This window comes from Aspergillus lucknowensis, assembly GCF_044049455.1.
Source record: "Aspergillus lucknowensis strain CBS 449.75 chromosome Unknown BJX67scaffold_3, whole genome shotgun sequence".
Classification (NCBI taxonomy): Eukaryota; Fungi; Ascomycota; class Eurotiomycetes; order Eurotiales; family Aspergillaceae; genus Aspergillus; species Aspergillus lucknowensis.
In genome coordinates this window covers 520,264-546,630 of record NW_027263547.1, presented here as the reverse complement: position 1 = coordinate 546,630, position 26,367 = coordinate 520,264, and the positions used below count along the sequence as shown (strand labels likewise).

The 26,367-nt window shown below is 52.2% G+C and overlaps 12 protein-coding genes across 12 annotated transcripts; 8 read left to right on the top strand and 4 right to left on the bottom strand.

The window, feature by feature from the left end:
• Positions 1–668: 668 nt before the first annotated feature.
• Positions 669–3,203, top strand: BJX67DRAFT_389085 (Zn(II)2Cys6 transcription factor; the record flags this gene model as incomplete). The annotated part of the gene is made up of 3 exons (XM_071034452.1): positions 669–819; positions 958–1,128; positions 1,190–3,203. 3 exons carry the CDS (start codon positions 669–671, stop codon positions 3,019–3,021), a joined length of 2,154 nt encoding a protein of 717 aa, XP_070890471.1. The 3' UTR covers positions 3,022–3,203.
• A 1,755-nt stretch (positions 3,204–4,958) lies between these two features.
• BJX67DRAFT_377257 (cupin domain-containing protein) lies at positions 4,959–5,496 on the top strand (the record flags this gene model as incomplete). The annotated part of the gene is made up of 3 exons (XM_071032060.1): positions 4,959–5,056; positions 5,128–5,359; positions 5,467–5,496. The coding sequence occupies 3 exons, from the start codon at positions 4,959–4,961 to the stop codon at positions 5,494–5,496; spliced, it is 360 nt and encodes a 119-aa protein (XP_070890470.1).
• Positions 5,497–6,043: 547 nt separating this feature from the next.
• Positions 6,044–8,894, top strand: BJX67DRAFT_342339 (serine/threonine-protein kinase). The gene is made up of 3 exons (XM_071028023.1): positions 6,044–7,287; positions 7,338–8,652; positions 8,701–8,894. Exons 1-3 carry the CDS (start codon positions 6,726–6,728, stop codon positions 8,786–8,788), a joined length of 1,965 nt encoding a protein of 654 aa, XP_070890469.1. The 5' UTR covers positions 6,044–6,725; the 3' UTR covers positions 8,789–8,894.
• On the bottom strand, positions 8,895–9,818 carry BJX67DRAFT_342338 (uncharacterized protein). Its single transcript, XM_071028022.1, has 2 exons — positions 9,496–9,818; positions 8,895–9,412 (listed from the first exon to the last, which is right to left on the bottom strand). Exons 1-2 carry the CDS (start codon positions 9,508–9,510, stop codon positions 8,999–9,001), a joined length of 429 nt encoding a protein of 142 aa, XP_070890468.1. The 5' UTR covers positions 9,511–9,818; the 3' UTR covers positions 8,895–8,998.
• BJX67DRAFT_162618 (uncharacterized protein) lies at positions 9,815–13,181 on the top strand. The gene is made up of 2 exons (XM_071024969.1): positions 9,815–10,443; positions 10,492–13,181. The coding sequence occupies exons 1-2, from the start codon at positions 10,119–10,121 to the stop codon at positions 12,723–12,725; spliced, it is 2,559 nt and encodes an 852-aa protein (XP_070890467.1). The 5' UTR covers positions 9,815–10,118; the 3' UTR covers positions 12,726–13,181.
• A 1-nt stretch (position 13,182) lies between these two features.
• Positions 13,183–15,826, top strand: BJX67DRAFT_162571 (fungal specific transcription factor domain-containing protein). The gene has a single exon (XM_071024968.1). The coding sequence runs from the start codon at positions 13,692–13,694 to the stop codon at positions 15,765–15,767; it is 2,076 nt and encodes a 691-aa protein (XP_070890466.1). The 5' UTR covers positions 13,183–13,691; the 3' UTR covers positions 15,768–15,826.
• BJX67DRAFT_342331 (O-methyltransferase) lies at positions 15,797–16,931 on the bottom strand. Its single transcript, XM_071028021.1, has 2 exons — positions 16,151–16,931; positions 15,797–16,094 (listed from the first exon to the last, which is right to left on the bottom strand). Exons 1-2 carry the CDS (start codon positions 16,719–16,721, stop codon positions 15,886–15,888), a joined length of 780 nt encoding a protein of 259 aa, XP_070890465.1. The 5' UTR covers positions 16,722–16,931; the 3' UTR covers positions 15,797–15,885.
• Positions 16,932–17,204: 273 nt separating this feature from the next.
• On the bottom strand, positions 17,205–19,222 carry BJX67DRAFT_377252 (ferric reductase family protein; the record flags this gene model as incomplete). Its single annotated transcript, XM_071032059.1, has 2 exons — positions 17,205–19,029; positions 19,074–19,222. 2 exons carry the CDS (start codon positions 19,220–19,222, stop codon positions 17,205–17,207), a joined length of 1,974 nt encoding a protein of 657 aa, XP_070890464.1.
• A 311-nt stretch (positions 19,223–19,533) lies between these two features.
• BJX67DRAFT_377251 (copper transporter family protein) lies at positions 19,534–20,145 on the top strand (the record flags this gene model as incomplete). The annotated part of the gene is made up of 2 exons (XM_071032058.1): positions 19,534–19,979; positions 20,028–20,145. 2 exons carry the CDS (start codon positions 19,534–19,536, stop codon positions 20,143–20,145), a joined length of 564 nt encoding a protein of 187 aa, XP_070890463.1.
• Positions 20,146–20,851: 706 nt separating this feature from the next.
• On the top strand, positions 20,852–21,793 carry BJX67DRAFT_389083 (putative GPI anchored protein; the record flags this gene model as incomplete). The annotated part of the gene is made up of 2 exons (XM_071034451.1): positions 20,852–21,292; positions 21,353–21,793. 2 exons carry the CDS (start codon positions 20,852–20,854, stop codon positions 21,686–21,688), a joined length of 777 nt encoding a protein of 258 aa, XP_070890462.1. The 3' UTR covers positions 21,689–21,793.
• BJX67DRAFT_162443 (VOC family protein) lies at positions 21,772–22,696 on the bottom strand. The gene has a single exon (XM_071024965.1). It carries the CDS (start codon positions 22,610–22,612, stop codon positions 21,899–21,901), a length of 714 nt encoding a protein of 237 aa, XP_070890461.1. The 5' UTR covers positions 22,613–22,696; the 3' UTR covers positions 21,772–21,898.
• A 610-nt stretch (positions 22,697–23,306) lies between these two features.
• BJX67DRAFT_162507 (methylisocitrate lyase ICL2) lies at positions 23,307–26,171 on the top strand. The gene is made up of 6 exons (XM_071024967.1): positions 23,307–24,047; positions 24,104–24,392; positions 24,437–24,849; positions 24,895–25,318; positions 25,364–25,617; positions 25,670–26,171. The coding sequence occupies exons 1-6, from the start codon at positions 23,630–23,632 to the stop codon at positions 25,675–25,677; spliced, it is 1,806 nt and encodes a 601-aa protein (XP_070890460.1). The 5' UTR covers positions 23,307–23,629; the 3' UTR covers positions 25,678–26,171.
• The last annotated feature ends 196 nt before the right edge of the window (positions 26,172–26,367 follow it).

The window sequence follows — 26,367 nt, the reverse complement described above, 5'->3', positions numbered from 1 at the left end:
ATTGGCCCTCGACGTGTTCCGTATTTTGGCTTTTTTCTTATTCCTCATCATGCTGCCCTTTGGAAAGGCCCTTCTCCGGTGGCAGGCGTCAAACATTTCGGAACCATTGGCTCCCCCCTCCACCATCCATTTCAGTGACTAAACCCTGCATGAAAGATGTGATGGAATCCTATCTCATCGAGTTTTCATGCTTGTGCTCCAATTAGATCCAAGCGAATGTCCAAGCTACACCACCGGCTTTGGGAGTTGGATCGGCACATCCGCGATTCGCAACTCGCTCCAAAGTCTCCGCACGTTGCTGCTCTAGCGCTGCCTCTTATCATGGTGATGTCGGTTTCTCCTCACGCGCCGGGGTGATTTGGAGCACGACTGTCTTTATCTTTCCTTCAATTCCCAATAATATTCCTATCTGCTCTTCGTCGTCCTCAGTTCGGTCCTCCTAAGCAACCACCTTATCTATGGACTCCTACGTCGCGGATTGAACCCATCCCCTCTCCAAAAGCCTCGCAGATCATTGTTTCTGTTCCATTTCTAGCATACTATACGAATCAACGCCTCCACAAACGTCACTCTCTCACTTCCTCACTTGCTTCGTCTGTTTCTCCTCTCCCGCTCTTCCTTCTCTTTAACCCCTTCTCGTTACCGGACTCGTATGCTCTGTTATTGGCATGGAAAAGATTAGGATTCCATCACCTTCTGCCATTCTAGACCCTCTCCCTGGCTGTTCGTCTGCTGGGTGTCCCGTCTCCACCCAGAATACAGCACCAGCGCAGACCGCTACAACTGTGACTACTAACAAACCGAAGCAGTCGAAGAGCCGTAATGGTACAGTATTGCCAATTTTTTTTCCAGATGTCCGAAAACAAAAGTAAAAATGCCGAAAGAGAAGGAACAGGAAGGCATGATAAACCCATGAGTGCGCAGTGCGCTAACCTTATCCCATTTGCGGTTATCCAGGTTGCATCACCTGCAAGGCAAAACGATTGAAGTGCGACGAATCAAAACCAACGTGCCTTCAATGCAAAAAACGAAGTGTAGAGTGTGGGGGTTACAAGAAAGACTTCAAGTGGCGTTCATTTGGAGAAAGCAATGTCCCTGGACGGAGCGCCGGCCCGAGAGCAAAGAAAGGTTAATATAAACCCTGGTAAGGCCAATTTTACTACGGACTGACAGCTATATTCTGATATAGGGAGTTCGTCGCCTCCCAAAGGGAAATCCTTGCCCAGCTCGGCGCCAAGTGGCACCCAAACTCGGAGGATAGAGGCAACTCACCCGCTTCATTCTCAGCAAAGCTCACCCCAAAGTAGTTCCTCAAGACCATCAAGCCAATCGACTGGGAAGAAAGGTCTCGCGCTCTCATTCGACCAGATCTTCAACTACTCAGGCTCTGATAGCTTCAATGACGACATCTTTGTATCTCCGATAGCAGAGACCACGCCACCGGAGCAGTCGTCCTGGCTATCGCATATGTTGCTATCCCCAGATGGTGAACAGGAGCATGATTTCAACGACGGATTGTTGCGAGGCTATCAGAGAGACGAAGAGTTCAGCTTCGAAGCCCTGCTCGAAGCGGATGACAACGATATTGAGGAAGTTATACGGCCATCCGGTCGAGGTACGACTAACCCAAGCCTTATCTTCCCAAGGCAGTATGCGTCCCACTCCGCTGAGCCGGATATCATGGCCCCAAGCATGCTTGTTGAGCCAGCTTTTAGCTTGGCGGATCCGGAAATGCTTGTCATGCATTTTGACAGGTCGACCTGTGGAATTTTATCCGTGAAGGACGGGATTCACGAGAATCCCTGGCGGACTTTGGTGTGGCCGTTGGCTAAAAGCACTCCTGCCTTGTATCATGCGGTCTTCGCACTAGCTGCCTTTCATGCAAGCAAAGATAGCCCTTCGTTGCGAGTTCACGGAGTGGATCATATGCGTCAGAGCATTACATGCATGGTTGAGGATATTCAGAGTATGAGGCCCGATGCTGCTTTAGCTACGAGTCTGGCGCTTGCATTTGCCGATACTTGGGACCAACACACTCGCTCTTGTGTACAACACCTCCGGGGAGCGAAGGCGTTAGTGCCGCAAGTTATAGCGTCAGGATTGCAGGGCGGGTTCTACGGAGCTCAGCTAAACAGAATACGGTTCCTGTATAACACGTGGCTATACATGGACGTTATTGCGCGTTTAACATCCCGTGAGGAGCACGGTGATCAAGAGAACGATGTTCCTGCATTCCAGCTTCCCGAAAGTGCAGTGCATGAAATTGATCCTTTGATGGGATGCGCTGCCACCCTCTTCCCACTTATCAATAAAGTGGCTCGCCTGATTCAACGAGTCCGCAGAACGCAGTCGAATTCCATATCACTTATCTCCCAGGCTATTGAGCTGAAACAGTCAGTTGAGCAATGGCAACCACCGGATTGGTTTGAGCCTCCCGAAGATCCCACTTCGGAGGTTCAGCATAGCATTCAGACGGCCAATGCTTACCGCTGGGCCACCATTTTGTATCTCCACCAGGCCGTTCCTGAGATGCCGTCGGAACCCACATCGGAACTGGCCAAAAGGGTTTTGATCCTTCTGGCTACAGTCCCGCCCAGTTCTCGCACTACCATCGTTCAGATGTTTCCGCTTTTGGTCGCTGGTTGTGAGGCAGAACTGGAAGAGGACCGGAACTGGGTGCTCAGCCGATGGAGTGCGATACAGTGTAGACTAATGCTAGGATCGATTGACCGGTGCATTGAAGTAGTTCGCGAGGTTTGGACTCGGCGAGACGCAAGTGAGGCCAAGAAGCAACAGGAGCAGCTTCGGCACATCCGCCATTCTCGCAACGCTATAGTACAGGCTTCTGGGAACGATAGGGTATTCTACGCGGGTCGTGGCCCTATACTTTCCTCACGGCGAGACTCTGTATTGGAGAACATTGAGTTTGACAGGACAGTTCGAGGGAGGTCGCACTGGGTGCATGTGATGCAAGAATGGGGCTGGGAAGGTGAGACCATTTATTCGATATCAGATTGTTGAGCATATAACGACTAACTGATTCTTACAGTATTCCTTGGTTGAAAATTGAAGCGAGCTCTTTATCGGGTGCTCGGTGAATGGTCCTCTCTGCTACCGGAGTCGATGCCGGCGCCACTATTAAGCTCGCTGCGGGGGTGTGTCCTCTTGTTTTGACGGTAGGGGGTCGCAGGCTGCTGGGCTTCCCTCGCTGGGTGGCTTTCCGTTCCCGTTTCGGACCGGGCTGTAGCTGCGTTGTCCTCCACTAAGTATGATCGGAGGGAAGCCAGGTATGGCTCTAGATCGCGTGTGATCGACACCGTTGACATTGTGTTTGGTCGAAATATATTGCCTGAGATTTACTGCAACCGAAAGCGCTTTGGAGTTTATGGAGTTGATGGTGGGTTTGGTGGGTTCAATAGCGGTTCCTGAGCCTCAAAAGCTGTTCTACGGTTTAATCTACAATAAATTAGCAAATTGTTTCCGGCCAGCCTTCACTGTTATCACTTGCTCTTCGGGCTACCTCGCAGGCTGGCAGGACCACAATGCGGTTATACCGTCAGGGTTGTGTCGCTCTTCGATCCACGAGGGGCGTTCCCGCGGCTCTCCGGCTTTACTGGTGCATGGGACAATTGGTCGGACCGCTGTCGCTGGTTCTCGGACAAGTTCAGGGCCACAGGGGAACTACTATGGAGAGCTGGTTCAACTGGGACGGCTATGTTCCGTAGACGGATTCGCGCAGGGTGTAGGCGTCAGGAAGAATGGTCAGTCCCGCCTTGGAAGTTGAGAGGTCGCTGAGTAGGGACAATCGATATGGAGCTCGGCATTGGGTAACAGTGGTATGATTTTTGTGTCGACGGCTGTTTGCAAGTGATTGAGCTGGTCTGAGTGGTCTGGTTAAAGGGTTTGCAAAGCAGTCGTAGTGAGTGCAGAAGAGGGGGAAGTACCTTGTATTTAAGTACATCTCAAGTCCTCAATGCAAGAATCTGAATGGAGCACAATAGTGGAATGTTGAGTGGGGTACAGGGATCACTCAACCTCCTGCGTCTTCCCCACGTCCGTTGCCTGGGTACCTATTCCAGAGGGTGGGGAAGTATGGCTTGGTGATGTTTCAAGGTTGCTGGAATATGCTTCTATAATGGGTGAATCTATATGATGCGAGGGCCTGTTGAGTGATATGATTTGCGACCCTCAGTAGTAGTTTCTGTGGATCAGCAGGACGATAATAATGGGACCATATGATCATAATGATCTTAAGGGAAAAGACAGAGCAGCACCCCGCCCAAGCGACGAGATTGAAGTGGGATGGGAGTGAGGGGGAGAAGGGAAATGCTAGCCCAGATGGGTAAAAAGATCCAGCGGCAGGGCGAGGGCAAAGAGGCCGCTTCTTATCTCCATATCGATATCGCTGGACGACCCCTCACCACATATCGAACTCACATCCCGAGGCTGATCAGCTAGCGAGGAGAAGCTCGTAACTTAGCTGCTGCGTTCACGGTCCTTCTTGATTCTGCTGTGGATCAGGTAGGCTGGTGCTCGTGGGATTGATGGTCTAATTAACCCAAGCAGGCATTTCTCTTCTGCCACCTGCAGTTACCCAGACTCCCCCTCACCGGGTTGAGTGTCTCCTCACTCGGTTGGGGATGGATCGCTTCCAATAAGTGGTGGACGAGCCGTCTCTGGGAGAATACGCTGTCAGGGTATCCTACTCCAGAAGGTGAATCCGAGATTCAATGATGGGTGTTTCCAATACCGTATCTAGGTTGCTTGATCCCGAGATTTGGGTTGGATGAGAGAAGGGAGGAGGACGTGAGGTATAAATCCAGTTCGTTGACCCGTCCACTGGTACGTTCAGTCCAGCTAGTGTCCTTCTCTCTCTCGGTCCCCTGATATCTCTATTGCCCTGCTACTTCGACCGAAGAACCTTTGCAAGGTCCTCGACAGTCGCGAACGTCAGCAAAATGCCGACTGCTATGGTGTACCATGCCAAAGCTCAATCTACCTTTAAGCCTCCTCTCATTGCGAATGAGAATGCTTTTCTGGGGGATGTCGACTCGAGGTATCAACCTACAATATTCTTCTTTCTGGGGGTACTTCACGTTTAGGTGCGCGAGACTAACGTTGTAAAAGCGACTCATACAACCCCGAAAAGCCCATCTCAGCCGGCTTCTATCGTCTGGAGAAGGGTACACCCCTTGTTTACGAGTATACCTACGACGAGATGAAGATTATCGTCGAGGGCGAATTCGAAATCTCAGACGAGACTGGCCAGAAGGTAACCGCGGTGCCAGGTGATGTGTTCCACTTCCCCAAGGGTGCGAAAATCACCTTTACGACGCCATCGTATGGGTTGGCATTTTACGTGAGTGCTTCAAGACTTGCCCTCTGGACAAGAAGATTCCTGTGCAGATTCGACTGGGAAGCCTCGGCTTTGAGCGGGCGTTGCTGACGAGTGTATTGGAACTCCAGACCGGGCAGCGGGCGAAGGGCGCCGCTTAATCTTTTCCAAGGAAAGAAACGAGATTATCGCGATCGCCGGGCCTTGGTCGGAACTGTTATGACATCAAGTGTTTGGGTGTTGGGTCAGAGCCTTGAATAGAACCATGGATGGGATAAGGGGCGGCTCCGCTCTGGTATTTGTTTTTTGTGGGTAAACGATTCAATGTGAGAACATGTTCGCAGGACGGAAGTCCTTTCCGTGCGTCCGATACACATTCAATGTCCTCGAGAACTTGTTGTAGGGTCCTCTTCAAAGCCCAAGCTCGTCTGGAGGAAAGGTGGAAGTGAGGTCGAGAAATCTGGTCGGGATTTCCAACCGCAAAAATGTTGCGAGGAATCCCGCGAAGACTAGCGATGATGACTCGCAGCTGAAAGCGAGTCAAGCGAACCCCAGTCTCGCGATCTCCCAATCAAGGGCGTTCGATCCGCTCGGATTTCCCCTGGCGTTGAGATGGATCGAGGGAAGGGAGTTGCTGGGGAAACAATCAAGGACCTCAGCGTGGGACTTGTGTGGCAAGAGGGGCACAGATCCATCAAGAGTCCCCATCGATCATCGGGCTGGGAACGCGATTCTCGTGGCTGGCTGGCCATGAGGTCTCATTCGCATCTCATTGATCTCAAATTGTGGGTTCTTTCTCTCTCTTAGCTTCGTCTCAGCTTCAGCTCAGCTCCGGTCGTCATCAATTCGTATCGCCTGGGCTGTGCTCCTCCAGGCTTCCCCTCATCAGCTTCAAGTTCACAACCAGCCTTTGCTCAGAGCCCATCCCTCGCGTCTGCTCTGGAAGCACAAGCAATTGAAGGTGCCCCTGCCCTCAGCGGCTTCCTTGTTTTGTTTGCTGCTCCGCCCTTTCAAGCTCTCGGCATCTCCTTCCAGAACACCTCCATCTTTCTCCATTATTCCACGTCCAAACAAAGCTATTCTCTCTCCCCCCGGCCGTCTTTCCTCCTGCACCTCCTGGTCAAGAACGACCTGTGTATCATTTCTCATTGCTTTTTTCCCCTCGAAGAATTTCTTCTTCTTTGGTCTGACTTCGCAGTCTCGTGCTTTATTCTCCTCGGGTCGTGTCGGACTCGTTTCTTTTTCTGTTTCCTGTTATCTCCTTGTCGACCCCTCTCGCCGCTTTCCAGACGCGGATTGTGCCCGACTGACCGTCGGCGAAGAGTCGCGCCCTCACCAAGGGGTTCTCCTGCCCAGCATCCACCACTACCTCGCCAAATCTCATGCCATCATGACACTCAAACTCGACACGAACGATCACTCAGGCGTCCGCCTGCCTCATCCTCCTCCTCTCCTCCACACCCGCTCCGGCAATGAGGCTTTTGATCGCCCCTCCACGCCCCGCAATGAGACTTTCACCAGTCCTAGCCAAACTCCTCAGGGGAGCCCCAGCAAGAATAGAATGCCCCCAGGCGCATTCGATCTTCCAAATGTTTTCGACAAGGCTTTGAAATTGCAACCTTCTTCTCCGACTAAAAATGCACATAACCACTTCAATCACCCAATGTTCGGCAGGTCGAAAAGCGGCGAGTCGCTCAACGAAAGCGTCATTCGCCCGGCCAGTCCAACTCGAAAGGCTAACAAGGAAAATACTCCGCCGAACTCGACTCGCCTGGGAAAGGACCTTGGCCCTAATCCGGCTGCCGCAGCCGTCTCCCGCCAGGAACTGTACCAGACTCGGGACCTGGATAGTGTTGGGAGGCGCCAGGTGCCCATGCGCGGGCTGACGCCGGAAGAATTGGAGAAACTTCAGGATCCTCGGGTAAAGCGTCTGGTCAATGTGACCCAACTATGTAAGTCCGCGAGCAATTGATATCGCGGACATGTCTGCTAATATGACTAGATTTCCTGGACCATTATTTTGACCTTCTAAGTTACGTTCATAACCGCCAAAACCGCCATTCGCAGTTTCGCGCCGCGTATCCCGAACCCCCTGCAACATCAATGGAAGAGTATGAGCCTGCCCTGTTGAAATATTTGGGTCGGGAACGGGCCCACCTCCGCAAGCGTCGTACCAGACTTCGTCAACATGACTTCCAGATTTTGACGCAGGTTGGCCAAGGTGGGTACGGACAGGTTTACTTGGCCTCTAAGAAAGATACCAAGGAGGTGTGCGCCCTGAAGGTTATGAGCAAGAAGTTACTGTTCAAGTTGGATGAGATCCGGCATATCCTCACAGAGCGTGATATCCTGACTGCGGCGAAAAGCGAGTGGCTGGTGAAGTTGCTGTATGCGTTCCAGGATGATACCCAGATTTACCTTGCGATGGAATTTGTACCGGGAGGTGATTTCCGCACTCTGCTAAATAATACCGGGGTTCTGCACAACCGCCATGCCCGGTTCTATATCGCGGAGATGTTCTGCTGCATCGACGCTTTACACGCGCTTGGTTATATCCATCGCGATCTGAAACCGGAGAACTTCCTCATTGACTCGTCAGGTCACGTGAAGCTAACGGACTTCGGCCTTGCGGCGGGCATGTTGAACCCTGGTAAAATTGAGTCTATGCGCGTGAAGCTGGAGGAAGTGGGCAACACTCCGGTCCCTTTCGGCCGCCCAATGGAACAGCGAACGGTAGCCGAGCGTCGCCAGGGCTACCGCAGCCTCCGAGAACGCCAGGTAAACTATGCGAAGTCGATAGTCGGTTCTCCTGACTACATGGCCCCCGAAGTGCTCAAAGGCGAAGAGTACGACTTTACAGTTGACTACTGGAGCTTAGGGTGTATGTTATTCGAGGCTTTGGCTGGATATCCGCCCTTCGCGGGCGCGACAGTCGATGAGACCTGGCAAAACCTCAAGAATTGGCAGAAGGTCCTTCGAAAACCGGTCTATGAAGACCCGAACTACTTCCTGTCGAAGCGGACCTGGGATCTGATAACAAGATTGGTGGCATCCAAAGACCACCGATTCAAGATCATTCAGGAGATTCATGAACACGAGTATTTCGCCGAGGTGGATTTCAACCATATCCGCGAGCAACGCCCACCGTTTGTGCCCGAGCTGGATTCAGAGACGGACGCCGGCTACTTTGACGACTTCACCAACGAAGCAGATATGGCCAAGTACAAAGAAGTTCACGACAAACAGCGAGCCCTCGAGGAAATGGCGGAGCGAGATGATAAGATGAACAAGGGACTGTTTGTGGGATTTACATTCAGGTATGTTCTTTCCGAGTATTTAGGGGGCATAAGTCTGACTAGCCGCAGACACCGTAAGCCCAACATCGATGGGACTGGCCGCCTGTCTCCGCGCAAACCTATTGCAACAGATGGAACCTTCGGCACGATATTCTAAGGCCGTTGCATTCATTCAATTCTTCCTCTTACTCTTCATTTGCAGTGCTCCGGGCGAGCTGGATCTCGATTGACGTGGCTATTGTCTGATTAAGCGAGTATGGGTTTAATGCATGATCGTTTATGTATGAACGGAGTTGAGTGTATGATACATAGATGGTATCGTAGATGATAAAACACAATCGCAATCTTCTATACAATAATTTCTCACCTACTCATGTGCCTGCCTTACCATTTTCAGAATTGCACTCTCATTCTCCCCAACAACAGCCTGCCCATTTGTCCAATCAACCGTTATCGGCCTCACAAACCGCCCCTCATCCTCCTTAAACCTCTTCACCGCATCCTCTGCATCCCTCGCCCCTTTCACGATCTCCGAAACCGCATACGTCGCTCCACTAACATTCCCCGCTGACCCTGGAGCCCCGCTCACATAGTCCAGGATATTCCGTAGTTGATCTGCCGTCGGCGGTGCGGTGGTGATCTCCAGTTGGAATTCGCCGCGCCCGACGGGACTATCTGCTGCGCTGGCCGCCGCGGAAGCAGATTTCAGGATATTGAGGACCTTTGTCGATGATTGAAGGCTGGGGGCGTGGAAGAGGGTTATTGGGTCGAGGGATTTGGGCTGCTTTAAGGTAAGGATGCTGTGCGGGGAACCTTGGAAGGTGGGGGGTATGTGAGGGAGGGAGGGAGTGGGAGGTAACGTACAAATCGGAAGACCATCTTCGCTTTTGCAGAGAGTGATTAAGCGATTTAGTGATTTGGGTTTTTCCGAGTTGGTGATTCAAGTTGGGTTTTTGGAGAACCTCCGGAAAGCTTGGTGGTGAGTCAGGTGCTGATTACGTCATGATCCTCCTCCGCCAGAGGGTCCGGCCCTTTTGCACAACTGATCCCGGCAGTGATTTTAGTTACAATTGGCTTGGACGGAGCATTGATTTGGCCTTGGGTTGTCTCAAATCTCGACTTTCTTATGAAGAGCAATTGCCTGCGATACTGAGAGATGGTTCGATATTCAGGGCTTGATCAAGTCAAGGGGGCATGGGACGAACAAACACCCCTCCAATCCCACGTGGAGTTGAACTCAAATGCGATTTGCTCACTGTTTTCTCGGGAGTTCGGCGCTTCATGTTGCCAACTCGCCAATAATATCTCAATGACCTGAGGAGCAGCAGGCGGTGGGATCTCGTATTCAGCCGCCACTTTCCAATTTAAGTGCGGCTATGTTGCGAGAATTTCAAGGCCCTTGGAGGGTTCTGACCAAGGGAGACGTGTTGGCGACAACCGTCGCATTACCAATTTCATCTGGCTGAATCATTGTTCTATCGACGAGGATGAAAGGCTTCAAATCAAGACTCAAGCGGCTTGCGGGGCGGCGGAATCTTCCGGGATATCCAATTTCGGACGCCGAGAGAGAACTGGCCTCCGAGCAGATGCGCAGATTGGAAAATAGCGAGAGCCAAGATGGAAGCGCGGATTGGCGAGCTAAAATATTGATGAGCGCGCAGGACGTCTTGGAGGCGAAGTGGTTGGGGGGCTTGCTGTTCACTATCCGGATGCCCTCGGCGTCGAGCCGTCGGATCTCTGCGCATGTTCATCGGTATGGGGAGGAGGTTACTGGTCAGAGTCTGCTTTGTTCCATCGAGCATCCTTCGTTCAGTTTGTGGTCCTTGCACGCTGCCATTATATGAGTACTGACTGAAATAGGACCTTATCGGATTCAGAAAAAGTTCATGAAGAGAGAATTGGAGGATGAGCCCGCCGATGAGGATAATATTCTCCTTGAAGCTGAGGCCTACCCTGCATATGAGAATGTGAACCCGGGAACGGTCACTGTCGAAGGTTTCGGAATTGACTACTGGGACGCAGAAATACTCCATGGGCGACTCCAAATACGGTCTCTCGTGCCCTTTCCCGACATGCCGGACTTTGCTTTCGTACCGGCCGTTCTTCTTCGCAGAGTAGAAGAGGCACGCTGCACCCAAGCGCCATTGAGCCAAGAGGACGAGGCGGCCATCATAAGCGAGGTTTTAGGGCAAGAGGTGTGGGACTTCGTGGCAGCACGCTCCTCTAGTCATGCAGAACGCGTTGTTACTCTCATCTATGACTTGCTCAAGCGAATTGATATATCGACTGTGATGACTGTTTCACAACCGGCGACCACATTTAACGAAGGCACCTCCGAGGGCGGGTGGTCCTTCTTCGTGTACATGATTCTGGGAAAGGTACTTGCTTTACGCCTTGAGGAGTATGGGGATGCGGGCGTGTTCGGATTTAACGATTCGGCTTTCGCTACCATGATTCTCAGCAATCTCTGGTTTCAAAACACACGACTCGAGTTGATTGATCAGTTCGAGTTACGAGCGGACGTGTCCGAAGCGATGATGGCCGGGATATCGCCACAGGAACGGGAGAGAGCTGAAGAGCTCATGCGCCAAGGGGACAACGCCGCCGCGGATGGACAAATCGAGGTCGCTGGCGATCTCTATAGCCAGGCAATCCAGATTGATCTTGCCAACTACGGATATATCAAGAAAAGGGCTGAACTTATGTTCGCCATTGAAAATTACCAGGGTGCCGCAAAGGAGGCACTTGTTCTGAGCGCCATAGATCCGACGCGTGCTGATAGTTATGTGGTATTGGGACGGGCTTGCATGAAGTATAAGAATTATGCACGAGCTCGGGATGCATTTCAACGGGCGACACAACTCGCGACAGACGAGGAAAAGGAGGTTATTATGGCGGAGATGGCTAAGGCAGAAGCTGCGGATGCAGCGGAAATACAGGCAATTGACCAGGAAACTGATGAACGGCAAAAGCTCGCCCTCGTTCGGGCTAGGCAAGAGGCTAAATTGGATCCGTCAGGGAGGGCAATAAAACTTCTACCAGCAAACTATGGACGTCAGCTGGAAGGACTACTTCTCTTTGCGGAGCGAATGAAATGGCCATACCTCAGCGAGGTGCGCCAGGGCTTCGACAAAGCCTATCGTGATTGGCGTAATAATGAGCCCATGTGGTTCGTCCAGCAGGACTGGATGTATGGAGTGATGCTTCCTGGTGCTAGCTTCGCCTATATCTTGATGAACACATTAATCTGCAGCACGCCGTCCCTTGAGTATATAGGGCCGTCTAAGAGCCAGGAATCCGGCCTGGCCCTACCCCAATGCTCCTACTGGAGGATTCGGTCTGTTCTGGGCCGTGTTCTTGGCTGCCTCCCAGGCGTCACGTCACTCAATGGATGGATAGGCCCGTGTCCAGCTGCGCGCATAAGGTACCCCGAAGATGAGACGCTGCCACAGCATTGCGTGATTACGACTTTGTACTTCAACCCATCTACTGCGCTTCTAAAGCCCCCGAAGTCAAGCGCCTGCGCCGCAGACCCTCTCCTAGACGAGCAGCAAGGCCATGAAATGGTCGGAATAATCGACCCCAGCGAATGGGTCACGCTCGATCCACCCACACAAGAGGACTCAACATGGGAGTTAGAATCTTTCAACCTACAGCGCTGGAAACAAGTCGATCCAACCAACCCGAATAGCGCGTGGCTCTACAACGCCTACCTTGAGTTCAGAATATTGGATAACTGGCGCGAAACTATGCTCTTTAAAATGGAGTACAACCCTGTCTTCGTTACGCTTCCACACTGCTCCCCGAATGAGGGAAGCCAAGCCCATGAAGTCCATCGCCGTGAACTTCTCAAGTATAAACGCCAGGAGATTTCAGTGAACACCATCGACGATTATCAACCTTTCACGTCCGACGATGAAATCATGGTAATTAATGCTACCGCCTCCGGAGCTGAGGTTGTCGCGAGGGCTTGGTGTGCGCAACATGGAAAGACTGCTGTGGTTCGAACGTCTGGAGGGCCATGTTATGCTTGTGCGCTTCGTGCGGCGAGTAGGTATGGTCTTCGGACTGGGGTTCTGATTTGGGTTTCCTGATGTTAGCCTCCGCTGCTTAAAAACGTTCAACGTATACCATTTGTTCGCGAACCCGCGTTCCTTCCGGTGCCGCAGCCCTTTTCACGAACACAGAGCTCAAGGCAGTACATATATCTCACGCTAGCGTCCTTGGCCGGGTGTATGCCCGAGCTTCTTTTGATACCCGCTCACCAATCAAGGTCTTCGGGATTAACATAGGTTTATCTGGACATCACTCCTTCGTCGAACGATGTTATACCTGGCCAGTAGAATAAGAGTGACAGAGGCAATCTGCTCGAGGGATTTTAGAGAGATAGCCAGATATTTCAGCCAGGTGTCGCAAGGTTCAATACCATGGCCTTTGTACAAACTGACTTCGGTCTTTGGAAGGCACTTTTGCCCCGCCTCAACGGTTCATGCCTGACTAAGCATTCTCGTACAGGTTGAGTCAATTCACGAATTCAGGTTCCCGGTGTCTGGTCTTATCTTATTTGCTGGTGATAATTTGAGAATGACGGTCAAGAAAAGAGGTAATCTGCCCGCAGCTGAGGGGGGTGACCAGGATGCTGCAGGGGAGGCTCTGCCTCCTGGCCAGGCCCGAACGATCAATCCAAAAAGAAGCAAAAGAGTGTTCCGATGCCAGTTCTGCGCCAGAGAATTTCTACGGAATGAGCATCTACGGCGACACGAGCGGCTACGTATGATCGTTCTCCTGGTATAAAGTGAATTTGGTTCTCATTGCCGTCTAGATACCAAAGAGAAACCCTTCCGCTGCACGGTCTGCTCGGAAGGCTTTACACGGAGGTACTCACCTGCCGTCCCGATTTTGCTCTTGCTTGGGTATGAGCTTTTCTGGTCTGACTCAATAGTGATCTACTTGCTCGTCATCTTCGCCTTTCCCACACCAATGTTCATGCCGTGATCGACCATGGCGACTTGGAGACGCTCTCGAATGGCCACAATAACCTACGGCAACATGCTCAGTTCATGCCAGATTCAAATCTACCTGCTCCAAACAACCCAGAGGCCTTCTTAGGCGACCTGACAGCATCATCCATTGAACCGTCAACCAGAACGTCTCACCAGACATTGGCTCAACCGACCCGCGACTTTGATGACTTCGCTCTATTCATCGACAGTATGACCATCCCATATACAGATGGTATAGCAGCAGCTTTTGTTGGCCAACCACTTCTCCCCTTTTCACCCTCTCCCCTCTTCGGCCCCCAGATGCCTCAGTGTTCATATGCTCAATGGCAAAACCCAAGTGTTGTCTCACGAGACATGACTGCGACTCATACTTCAGCACCATACTTACTTGATGAGTTTTCATCAACATTTCCTTCCTTTGAGTCGTGTCCCTCTGAAAAGTTCAGACAGGAGCCCTGGAGGCTCACACAGCAAGACTGGGGCCATTTAACTGCCGAAATCCAGCTGTTCACTTCTGTTCTGCCGGCTGACTTCTTTCCCCCGTCCCGCCATACGATGGCTCGCTATATCGCAACTTACTTCTCAGGATTCCACCGTCATTTACCATTTCTACATCTCCCAACATTCTCGTATGCACAATATCCAGTCGATTTAATCTTAGCCATGGCTGCTATTGGAGCCCAGTCAAGTTTTGACCATGACAACGCTGTAATGTTTTTCAGGACTTCTCAGGCCATCGTCACGGAACGTCTGCGTTGCCACAAAGCAGAACAATGCAGGAGGACTTTCTCGGCAGAACATGGATTGCCGACTGACTCACAAGCCCCAAATCCACGCTGGCTTCGAGACTCTTCCTCTGTTCAAGAATTACCACCAGGCATGTCCGCGAATGGGCACAGCACTAGTCAATTTGGGGCACTATCGGCTGCAAAGACACTGCTCTTGTTGATGGCCATAGCAACATGGGCAAATTCAAAGGCCATCTATAATGAAGCCATTGGCTTGCAGAATACTCTATCCAGTCTCGTGCGAGAAGAACGGTTTCTGGAGGCACAGACCCAGACACCAGAAAACATAACGTGGCACAAATGGATCAATATAGAAGGGTTTAAAAGGACGGCCACTATTATCTTCTGCTTTTTCATCTTCCACACCATTGTATACGATACCCCGCCTCCGATTCTGAACTGCGAACTCGATATCTATCTGCCTTCGCGAGAAAAGGACTGGGCAGCTGCAAGTGAAAAAGACTGGCAGGCAGCTCGGAAAGAATCTGAGCCTGAATCGGCATTTCAATCTAGTTTCTCGTATCTATTTTCGAAGCAACGTGGTGATAGCAATGAGACCCCAAAGGGACACTCTTCATTAGGCGGGTATGCACTGATACTCGCATTGATACAACACATCTACTTCCTGCGGAAGACGAGCAAATGCAAAGCTCCCCCGGAACAAGGCATAGCTCCTACAGACGTTGCAGCCGTGGAGCAAGCACTCCGAAATTGGCAGAACGGATGGTATATGGATCCGGAATCGTCCTTCAGTCCTGGAAGTCCACAGGGCCCGATATCCTTCAACTCGACAGCCTTACTCCGAATGGCCTATATCCGACTAACCGTTGACGTCGGCCCTTGGCGCTCTCTGAACACCCACGACCCCCACGGAATCGCTCAGTCTATTCACCAAAGCCCAGACCTAGAACCAAGTCATAAGCTCACTCGCGCCGTACTCTACTCCGCACACGCACTTAGCATCCCCGTCAAAATCGGCGTCAACATCGTGGCACGCAGTCAAGCTTTTATCTGGTCTCTTCAACATGCACTTTGTGCCCTGGAGTGCGCCTTCGTTATAAGTAAGTGGTTGATCGCCATGCATTACCGCTCCCCTGATGCGCCTCTTGACGAGGATGAAAGCAGATTGCTTGCATATATTGTCGATATGGTGGCGGAAGCGGACCCTGGTTTCTATTTTGAAAGTAATAGAGGGGTGGCACCGCATATTCCTGATTTGTGCTCCCGGGTTATCAAGATTTGGGCAAAGTTATTGAGCGGAGAAGCTGTTTGGGATGTCGTCCGCATGATTGGGAAGGTTTTGGAGGTGTACGGTCAAATGCTGGAGAGGCAGGCTGCGGCGTGACTACATTTAGCCATGAATGTATACCAAAGCACCAATACCCATTGGTTATATTGCATCATTTGGACCCTATGTTATTCACTGAAAGCATAGATGGCTTTTGCGAAACAATTCTCATCTATTAGGACTTTGGAAGGTAAACGCTCATCTCAAAGCCATTTGTAAAAGGCAGCGTCATATTCTGAAACCCATTCTCCGGGTTTCTAAGGAAAGCCAACAGATCCGCATATCCCTTCGCGCTGGATATCGTATTATCCGTAAGCACAACAGCGCCAGGTCGAAGACGCGGCAGAACGGTCTTGAGCGTCGGCAAAGCCAGCGCAGACCATACTGCCCCAGTCAGTCCCTGAACAAAGACAATACCGTAGCACGAGCGTTGAACTTACTGTCAAGCAAGAGCAGATCAATCTCCCTCGGCAAATCGACCCTCAGCGTCTCCAGCAAATCGCCGACCCTCAAATCAATCTCATCCTCAACTACCTTCCCACACTGTGCCCAGTACCCCCTCGCAACATCTGCCTTCGCCTTCTCCTTTTCCGTCGCAATCACAACGCCTCCCTTCCCAGTGGCGCTCTTGACCCTCCCAACACCCAGCGCAAGGTAGATGGTACTAACGCCGAAACTTGTCCCAGCCTCAACGACATTCGTCGCCCCCATGGCAGTGATAAGCTGATACATGAACTGGCATTTATCCTCGTCGAGTGCGATGAATTTGTCCAGCATGAGGGCGTCGAATTCTGCCGCTGTGCTTGAATGGCTAGTGCTGTCGTTGGGATGTTTCTGCTGCTGCTCCTGGTGCTGGTCTTCGAGGTCGCTGATGATTTTGTCTGAGAAGACCTTTCCATTGTCCCTTTTGGCGAGCTGCGCTTCCTGGTCGAGGGACTTCTTGTGGAGGTCCTTCAACAGGGAGAGTATGTGTATGGGCGCTGAGAGGGGATTGGGAGACTGGGATGACATTTTGGGGCTGTTCTGGGGGAACTTGGATAACTTGAGAATAGCAGATTCCTCGAATCTGGGTGTTGCCTTTGGCGAGAATGAAGACTCAGGTTGCAGGTGTATCGATCCCTCACTGCAGGGCGCTTCATAGAGGAATTTATAGTTTGTCAAGGTAACAAGGTCTTGGCATTTTGGAGACTTTCCCCCTCTTTCTCTTCAGGGACTTCTCATCTCTCCAAAATACCAAGACTCAATCCCAGCAAGGAGTCCACCTTGATTCGTGACATGCCTTGTGGATCATCCTTGGGACAGTCTCGATCTTTTGGAGAGGCCAGGAGTGGTGTCTCAACGCGAGGAGATTCGGTCCAGCCTTCCTTTGAGTTATCCCACACCCAACTTGAGCGGCGGTCTTGGGACTACAGAAGGCCCTAGTTCCACTTGAGACACTTCATTTACTTCCGCCTTCGCCTTGATAGATTTAACGATTATAGAACTAAGTTGAGTCTACCACCCAAAATTCTCGACATGGAGATAAATACCCTGTGCGCCTGTCCCCTTGTGGACTGCCCGTTCGTCGCTGAGATAGACGACGCTGCGGCGCACGTCGTCGGATAGCCCTCGCGGTCCGCAAACGATAACGGCGCTCTCACCTTCGGCTTCTTCGAGCGCTTTGCGGATAATTGGACGGGTTGCGGGGCGCCCAAAAAGCAATGGTAGGCTCGGGGAAGTGGAGGATTGAGGCGTGAGGCCGGAGCAGGTGCATCGGACGCGCGTATCGGCCGTGTCATCTTGAGTGGTTGCGGTGCAGTGACATCCACCGGTTCTTGGGGAGGAGATAAAGGGGCCGTCTTTCTCTGCCGCACCCGATCTCTCTTCGTCACTATCCCTCGTCCCGCCTCGCTCGGGTCGTGCGGGTAGAGCTGTTTTCGGCTGACAGGGCACATTTGAGGGCGGTTGTTCCAATTTCTCATCGCAAGTGACGTATATACCAATCTCGACCCCTCGAGCTATGTCTGGATCCTCGCATTGACAGGCGTCCACATCCGTGGGCATCGCCCGCAACTGTGTTTCGAACCAACTGAGGTGTGCGCGTGATTTGATAGCCCATATGAAGCGGATACGCCTCGTCACAGCCTGAGTTCCCCGAACAGAGCCCTCCTTCCAACGCGCCACAATATCGCGGAGGAGGGGCACTGTGAATGTGGCGCCCATTCCGCCGGCAATGAGGACAACACTGTCAAACTGACGAAGTGAGCGGAGTCTCCCGTATGGCCCGTCGAGGAATACTGCGCGTGTTTTCTTGCTAGAAGTGGCAGGTTCCGTCCCGAGGACGTGGGCATGCTTCAGTGCGTATTGGAAGAACCGTCTTGTGCTGCCTTTCTCGGCACGGACGAGGAGCTCTATCTTCTTGTCTTCGGGGATAGATGCAATGGTGAATGGGTGGGTTTGCAGGGGCGCAATGGCATGGCAGGCGAGGAACATATACTGGCCTGCGCTCCAACCGGTGCCTGGGTTCTCGATGGTGATTCGGGTGACATTCCCCGGTAATGGTGTGAACGATGCACTGTTCGCCCAGAGCGTGCGTGATGACCCAGAAGACCGGCGAAAGATCGACAAGTTGATATACGTTGCCCATGTATATCGCGCGACACGGTCAAAAACTAACAACCCGATAGAAATCCAAACCCAGACTTTGACCTCTGCGGTGGCGTGTAACCAAACTGCGATGATAAACCCAACAAACATCACCAAATGCTGGATCACGAAAAACTCATACCCCAAACTCCGGACCGGACGCATAGACGAAATGACAATGAAGGTCAAAATACACCAAGCCGCGAATCCCCTTTTCGCGAAGTAATCGTTCTGCAGCTGAGAAGCGATATAATGATACCGGCCCCAGCTCCGAAACCAGAACCCCATGTGGAATGTCGCGCATAGCCAGACTGTCCGTGCTACCCATCTATGGAGCCAGCTTAAGCGCTGGTAGTCTATGCCTGCGATGAGGCCAAGGATGTTCTGTCGTCCCGCTAACAGAAAGATCAACGGTAATTGCGCGATCGTGATGAAGCCTGTGCGATAGCCTATATCTTCCCACGACCACTGATCCTGTGTATCGAGCTTGTAGAAGCAAAGAACAACGACAACGATCATATTGGCTACGGCGATGGCCACCGGGCCCAGCGGTGCATAATGAAATTTGCGGTCATAGATCGATATTGGAGGGGGAGTCGCGTAGCTTGCCTCGCGGGCGAGCGCTGTCAGAGTTGCATACGCGCTGAAGAAGAGTGACTTGGGCTTCGAAGGAGTGAGTGTAGAGTCCCGCAGTCTGCGTGGATTAGCGCGTATCTTTACGTCTTGCAGAAATCTGACCTTTGAAAGGCTAGGAAGTGGTCAACGATGTTGGCAAAGGTGGCGGCTCCGACGAAGCTGCCTACAACCGCCCAGTAAATCTTCTGGAGGTAGAAAGGACTGGGTCCGTTGCCCATATCCATATTTCCCATGTCCATGTCCATGTTCATGTTGTCGTCGTTTGTTCGTCATCTCAAACAGGCGTTGTCAACTTTAAACTCCCAACCATCCTCATCGGGATGGTAATGGCATGAAAATCGTGGACAAGGGCGAGAAACGCACCACCGGCGATACCTTGAATGCCATGGCTAATAATCTGCTCATTATAAATTTCCGTCTTTCTGGTTGGCTGAAAATGTGCTCAACGCTGTCCACATTTATAGTGTTCCTGCCAAAACGGAGCCATGGGTCAGCACAGGCACCTACTTCGCCATATCTACCTTCCTTTTCCCAGATTCTTGTGAACTCGAGCAATACCAACATGGAGATGAGCGGAATGGATCATTCCAACACGGCTTCATCGACTATGACTATGGGGATGGTCTTTACAAACTCCCACAGCTCGCCCCTCTTCTCTTCGCAGTGGACCCCCTCCTCCAACGGCTCGTACGCTGGAACTTGTATCTTCTTGATTATTCTATCCGCCATCGCCCGATGCCTCGTCGCATTCAGGGTCTACATGGAGCAGCGCTGGCTAAATGCCCACCTCAAGCGCCGCTACGTTGTCGTCGCTGGGAAGACCTCTGAAGCCGGTCGCATCCACTCAGACCCAGACGCAAAGGCAGGAACGCTGGTCACCGCGCAGGGCGTTGAGGAGTCCGTCAAGGTGGTCTACCGGGACAATCCAGAGATTCTCCCCTGGCGATTTAGCGTGGACCTCCCGCGGGCTCTTATTTTCTTGTGCATCACGGGAGTAACATATCTGCTGTATGTCCATGTGATTCGCGGGGTGGCCCGAGCTGATTTAAACTTTAGGATGCTGGCTGTAATGACGATGAACGAGGGATATTTCTGCGCTGTCCTTGGTGGCTCCTTCCTTGGGGAGCTTGTTGTTGGGCGCTTTTTCCAATGGAACGAGTCGCATGCGCATTGAGCTGTTGTGAGACATGGTTTGGTGGCATAAGTTCAAGTTACTGGCGTTTTATTTCAGTGTTTCGTCAAAGTTTAGAAGTAAACCCGTCGTATCATCAATGGAACGTCGCGTTGGCTCAACAGCATAAATTGCTCTTGGATAGAACAATGCTACGCCAGAACACCAGCGGGTTCAAGTCCCCGAGTTTCTCTCCTCCAGAGCAATTTGATAACCTACCACCTTTGTTTTCCGCCAGGCGTTGCCCGGCATTGGTTCGCCTATCAATGACCCAGGGCTCTTGATGGGGATCGATCCATCCAGATCCCGCGTGGCTTGAGCCGTGAGCAGATATGAGCACATTTTCTTCCCTGATCAGTGCTAGCATCTTGGTTCTCGGGTATTACCACCAGTCGAGATTTGTCTGGCATCTGTCACTGAAGCTTGGCTCTACAGGTGGACTCCTCTCTGCGCGGGGGGTATATCGCTTCTGTCAAAAGGACTGAATGGAATTAACAGCTGTAATGCCACGTTCTGGACTCACTAAAAAGCAAGAAATTAGCTCAACAGGAGTTTCAATAATTATTCAATGGACCCAGAAATTCCGTGCTACATACAAGCTATCAGGGGTATACATAAGTCATCGTATATAGCCTAGAGCTCCCATATCCCATACCTCTCCTCTCTAACTACTCCCATCTTCGCCCGGTCATCTCTAACTATTGTCACCATGAAGTCCCTCCTTTTCCCCATCCTCACATTCACCCCCCTAACAACCGCCCATTTCATCCTCAACTACCCTCCCTCCCGCGGCAGCAATGAAGAAACAATGGGCACATTCCCCTGCGGCGGCTTCACCACCCCCTCATCAAGCCGCACTCAGATCCCTATCTCCTCAGACTCCTCCTCGTCCTCGTCCTTCCCAATCGCTCTAGACATGGGCCACGACCAAACAGCCGTCGAGTTCCTCCTCGCCCTCGGAACAGACCCAGACACGAACTACAACATCACCCTGCGCAAGACATTCCGCGTCGAGGGGCTCGGCGAGTTCTGCGATCCGCATGTCGTCCTCGACGCAGACGTACTGGGTACTGGTGTCGAGTTGGTGGACGGGTTGAATGCTACGCTCCAGGTGCAGACGAATGCGGATCCGAATGGCGGGTTGTATGCTGTTCGTTTCTCCTCCCCGCCCTCTTCTTCCTTTTAACCTCCTCTTACTTTCGAGTGACAGTGCGCGGACCTCCAACTCACCACATCCCGCGTCCCGCCGCCGCCTTCTACGGTGTGCAGGAATAATACCGGGGTCAGGGCGATCCCATTCAGCGGGGCTGCGGCGGAGCGGAGCGCGAATGTCTCGACGCCTGATGGGGGGCCGCAGAGCGGGTCAGATTCGGGCTCGGATTCTGACTCGCACTCGCACTCGGATCATGACCATGACCATGGGAGCGGGACGGGGGGTGCGGATTCGTCGTCTGAGACTGGTGCGGCGGTTGCGCTGGAGACTTCGGCGTGGGGGGTTGTAGGGGCGGTGGTTGTCGTGGGGTTGGTTGGTTTGGGATCAGTATGATATGATTTTTTTTAAGGGTAGACGTATATGTATATGGTGTAGTGCTGGGAGAACAGTAAGAATTTACTCGTAAGGCCAGGTAATACCCGAATTAACATTAACAGTTCAACTACTCAATCTCACCAACTAGAGTATGCTTCTAGCTCTATGAATCTTGGACCCATACACACCGCACTATTATACATCCACCATAGCTGGCATGTATCAGCCTCACAACACACCAGTCGGCTGTTCTTGCTGCTGAATCTCAACCAAGTTGCCATCGGGGTCAGCAACCATGACCAGAAGCGGCAGCCCAATGAGCCCCTGGGCCTCCATGAGCCTCTTCTTCGCCGCAATATGCGCACCGGCGTACTCGCCAATACCAAAGGCATTGTTCACAGGCCCTGTAAACGTCTTGATTGGTTCTCCGTACCGCTTCAGAATCTGGACGCCCTTGCTCTCTAGATACTCCTGAGCCTTGACGATATCCGGGACAATCAGGCCGATATGTCCGAAGGTGTTGGTGCGCTTTGTCGACGACAGCAGGTTATCGTCTGATGCATTGAACTGGACAATCTCGAGGAGTCCCGCGAGGTTGTTCTTTTCGCGGTTCAGCTCCTCGCCGGTTTGGAAGCCTGTTCCGTTCCTGCCACCCTGGGCGTAGCCCAGGTATGTGATTGTGAATTCGGGGGTAAGAGTGACGTCGAAGATCTGGCGGAGACCAAGGATGTCAACGTAGAAGTGCTTGAGGGCCGCGAGGTTGGTGGTCAGGAGGCCGACGTGGTTGATGAAGTAACCCAGGGTCTCTGGGGGCGCTGGGCCGTCATTGCCGATATGGAAGAGGTCGTCGAGGCCAGGGGTTGAGGAGTTTGTGGTTGGGTCACAGGCCGAGGCCCATTGGATGCCCATTGAGAGGCCGACGAGAAAGTTTGCTAGGCGCATCTTGAGTTCAAGAAAGGATTGAAGAGAACGGTATGTTTGATGTGTTGATGATGTTGGCCCATTGCAGTGGGCATCCCAAGGCTTTTATAGCTGCCGTAGACCGCAAGGCGGATTGCGCACTCAGCCTTGTCCATTCTTTCAGTTGGCAGACGGAGAGAAACTGCGTAGTTCATCCGAAGCTCTGGAGTGTAATAGCCGCAACGCCGTGAGGAATTTCGACAGGAACAATGAGCCCGCAACATTGGAAGTTTGGATGTTGCTTGATTTGGTCTAGCGGCGCGAAATCGTTCCAGTAACGGTTTAGTTTGAGGACGGCAGTGCGAGCACTTGGGGACTGCGGACCGGAGATGACGCCCATCTTGGGGGGCATTTGACGCGGTTGGAGCTGAAGCTTCGGAAATGGGGGGAGGCTGCGGCTTTTCAGCCCCCAGATCGAGATCTATCAAACCTCCTTGTCCCCAGAGGGCAAGCCGACAAGGAGGTTGGCATGAAATGACAGTCAGTGGGAGAGTCGCCTAAACTGTTCCCAATCGAGCATCATTCCTCGCGAGGTCATGCCTCTTCGACATGTCGACGTGGCGATGCTTCTTTGCTCGTTGGGAATGTTTCATGCTTGGTCAGTAGTCAGTTCCTCTCACTGCTTGGTCAAAATTGAGGCAAAAACCAGTGTCCTCCAGCAGCTTCTATCGAAGTGAGAGTGACAATCCAGTCGCCTGTCTGCAGGGCTGAGTTGGGACTACGATGAAAAGCAATGGCCGATTTTCGGACTATTCAAGCACATCGGCGATATTCAAGGGACATTCGGGCCGGACAGCAATGTCCTTGTACTGCTGCTTGGATGAGAGCACAGAGAGCATTCCTTGGACAAGCGGGCGGCGGGGAAACGGCAACCTCAGGCTCAGGCCGAGGTCGGTCTTCGGCCAAGCAAAAAAGGCCAATATCGTCACCACCACCTTCACTTCTCTCGCGGACTCTTCTCCCCTCGCTCATAGAGGGTTTTCGCAACCGTTCTGAACGATGCTGCGATCAGTGCCTCGTCGGATTCCTCGACGCCTTCCTCTCCCGTCGGCCGCAGGCGGTCCCCCTCGCGTTGCCCTGCGCCCATTCACGTGCGGTTATCCGCGGATGTCGCCGTCGTCACTCGCTCCCGTTCAACCTCCTGTCTCAACCGCGCTGCCCACCGATTCCTATCAGCTCTTGTCGACTGCCGATAAAGCCGGAGCTGCGGAGGATACTCTTTACGAACAGCAGATCAAAGATGTCGAGGCGTGGTGGAATTCCCCCCGTTTCGAGGGGATCAAGCGGCCCTACTCCGCCGCCGATGTGGTCAGCAAACGGGGTACTTTACAACAATCTTATCCGAGTTCGTTGATGGCGCGGAAGCTTTTCAATCTTTTGAACGAAAGAGCTGCCGAGGAGAAACCAGTCCACACGAGTACGTTCTCCCCCCTTCGATCCGATACCGTGCTCGTATGCTCATCTATGGTTCAGTGGGCGCAATTGATCCCGTACAGATGACACAGCAAGCTCCTAATCAGGAGGTCTTTTATATTTCCGGGTGGGCGTGTTCCTCGGTGTTGACTACTACCAACGAAGTGTCTCCGGATTTCGGAGACTATCCGTACAACACGGTCCCGAACCAAGTTCAGAGACTGTTCAAAGCACAACAATTGCACGACCGGAAGCAGTGGGATGCGAGGAGGAAATTGACTCCAGAGCAGCGAAAGTCCACCCCTTATACTGACTACCTACGACCGATCATTGCCGATGGCGACACAGGGTACGTGTGCCTACTTTTTCAAATGATTTTGCTGACGCATCCAGACACGGTGGTTTGACGGCTGTCCTCAAGTTGGCCAAGCTGTTTGCCGAGAACGGCGCTGCTGCAGTTCACTTTGAAGACCAGCTACACGGCGGAAAGAAGTGCGGCCATCTCGCCGGCAAGGTCCTGGTTCCGATTGGAGAACACATCAACCGACTCGTCGCGGCTCGTTTCCAGTGGGATCTGATGGGTGTGGAAAATCTGGTTATTGCGCGAACAGACTCTGAGAGCGGAAAGCTACTCAGCAGTGCCATTGATGTACGGGACCACGAGTTCATTCTCGGAATCACGGAAGAGGTCGAACCTCTCGCAGAAACCCTACAGGCCATGGAGAGGGAAGGAGCAGCCCCTTCGGAGATTGACGCCTTTGAATTGGACTGGGTCAAGAAACACAAGCTTGTGACTTTTGATGAGGGCACGTAACCTTATCTGTTCTTGGGTTCCGTCTAACTCTCTATAGCTGTCGATGCGCATCTCGAGGCCGAAGGTGCACCCCAAGCCGCGCGCGACGCGTACAGGAAACACGTAAAGGAACACCCAGATCTCTCCATATCCCGCCGCCGGGTCTTGGCCAGCGACTACACAAAGACGCCCGTAGTTTGGTCGTGCGATAGCCCTCGCACGAGAGAAGGGTTCTACCATTACCGCGCGGGCTTCCCCGCTGCCACCAAGCGGGCCAAGGAGTTCGGCCCATATGCGGACCTTCTGTGGGTCGAGACTGGTGACCCAAACGTCGACAAAGCCGCGAAGCTCGCTGGAGAAGTTCGGGCCACCCATCCTGGCAAGAAACTGGTCTACAATCTTAGCCCGTCCTTCAACTGGATGGGACAAGGGTTTGACGAGGCCTCCCTCAAGTCATTCATCTGGGATCTCGCACGACATGGGTAAGCCTGTCCCCCAAGAAACGAGAATAAGTCTAACAACAGTAGCTTCGTTCTACAATTGATCTCCCTTGCTGGTATCCACTCTGGCGCCACAGTCACAGCTGAGCTCTCTCGCTCGTTCAAGGACGAGGGCATGCTCGCCTACGTCCGCCTCATCCAGTCGCGCGAGAAAGAACTGGGCGTTGATGTCCTGACCCATCAGAAATGGAGTGGCGCTCCGTACATGGATGGCATCGTAGGCGCAATCCAGAGCGGAAGCAGCAGCAGTAAGAGCATGGGCGAGGGAAATACCGAGAAGGGTAAGTCTCCCACTGATATATTTCTAGAAACATGGCACTGACAATCGTGTAGGCTTTTAGAGATCACGGAAACATAGTAAAACGAACCTGTAAATCATGCATGCTTCACGAAAATAACTATAGTATCTATTCTATCTCATATTAACCCATAGATCTCATATTAACCCATAGAATCCACAACCTATCCATCCTACTTCATCCAAATCAAGTTGATGGAATCGTTAACCAAGCGCAAACCGCATACGTATCTTAATTCCCCCATTCTCCAACTCACCATCCCCTTCCTCACCTTCGGCAGTGGCGCAAGATCAAACCGCCATCAAAGATGTCAAAGCACAAGAACAACAAACCCCCCCAAATCCCAGAAGTCCAGGCGACATAAAACGCATCCCGTCGTCAAAGCGGGGTCAAGGCATTAACGTCGAGCCTGGCATTTGAGCGGTCGCGGTACTGAGGGGATCTAGGAGGACAACTCGATGCGTGAGTGGAAGTCTCCTCCTCATTCCCGTACTTCGGTATTATTGTTTGGAAACTCCCCCCACTGTTCGGTGAAGGATGAAGCAAGCTCTAGATGTGGAAGTTTCTTGCCACCATCCATCTCCAGGTTAAGTTTCGTTGACGAGTCGTCAGTGCCAGTATTATTGTATTCTTTACCGTTTCTCTTTCCATCGCGGTTTACATAAGTTTTCCTCCGGTATGGAACCGTACAGACTTCACTGCCAGTGACGGGTTTGAAAAAACGCAGGTTGA

What these genes read in the sequence shown, in the direction of transcription:
- BJX67DRAFT_342339 (XM_071028023.1), top strand. Translation starts at nt 6,726, where the DNA reads ATGACACTCAAACTCGACACGAACGATCACTCAGGCGTCCGCCTGCCT. An exon ending in GGTCAATGTGACCCAACTAT is followed by an intron (nt 7,288 to 7,337) that starts GTAAGTCCGCGA and finishes TAATATGACTAG; the next exon opens with ATTTCCTGGACCATTATTTT. An exon ending in TTTGTGGGATTTACATTCAG is followed by an intron (nt 8,653 to 8,700) that starts GTATGTTCTTTC and finishes GACTAGCCGCAG; the next exon opens with ACACCGTAAGCCCAACATCG.
- BJX67DRAFT_162618 (XM_071024969.1), top strand. Translation starts at nt 10,119, where the DNA reads ATGAAAGGCTTCAAATCAAGACTCAAGCGGCTTGCGGGGCGGCGGAAT. An exon ending in CATCGAGCATCCTTCGTTCA is followed by an intron (nt 10,444 to 10,491) that starts GTTTGTGGTCCT and finishes TGACTGAAATAG; the next exon opens with GACCTTATCGGATTCAGAAA.
- BJX67DRAFT_162571 (XM_071024968.1), top strand. Translation starts at nt 13,692, where the DNA reads ATGCCAGATTCAAATCTACCTGCTCCAAACAACCCAGAGGCCTTCTTA.
- BJX67DRAFT_342331 (XM_071028021.1), bottom strand. Translation starts at nt 16,721, where the DNA reads ATGTCATCCCAGTCTCCCAATCCCCTCTCAGCGCCCATACACATACTC. An exon ending in TGATCTGCTCTTGCTTGACA is followed by an intron (nt 16,095 to 16,150) that starts GTAAGTTCAACG and finishes TGACTGGGGCAG; the next exon opens with TATGGTCTGCGCTGGCTTTG.
- BJX67DRAFT_162443 (XM_071024965.1), bottom strand. Translation starts at nt 22,612, where the DNA reads ATGCGCCTAGCAAACTTTCTCGTCGGCCTCTCAATGGGCATCCAATGG.
- BJX67DRAFT_162507 (XM_071024967.1), top strand. Translation starts at nt 23,630, where the DNA reads ATGCTGCGATCAGTGCCTCGTCGGATTCCTCGACGCCTTCCTCTCCCG. An exon ending in ATTGCCGATGGCGACACAGG is followed by an intron (nt 24,393 to 24,436) that starts GTACGTGTGCCT and finishes TGACGCATCCAG; the next exon opens with ACACGGTGGTTTGACGGCTG. An exon ending in GCTTGTGACTTTTGATGAGG is followed by an intron (nt 24,850 to 24,894) that starts GCACGTAACCTT and finishes AACTCTCTATAG; the next exon opens with CTGTCGATGCGCATCTCGAG.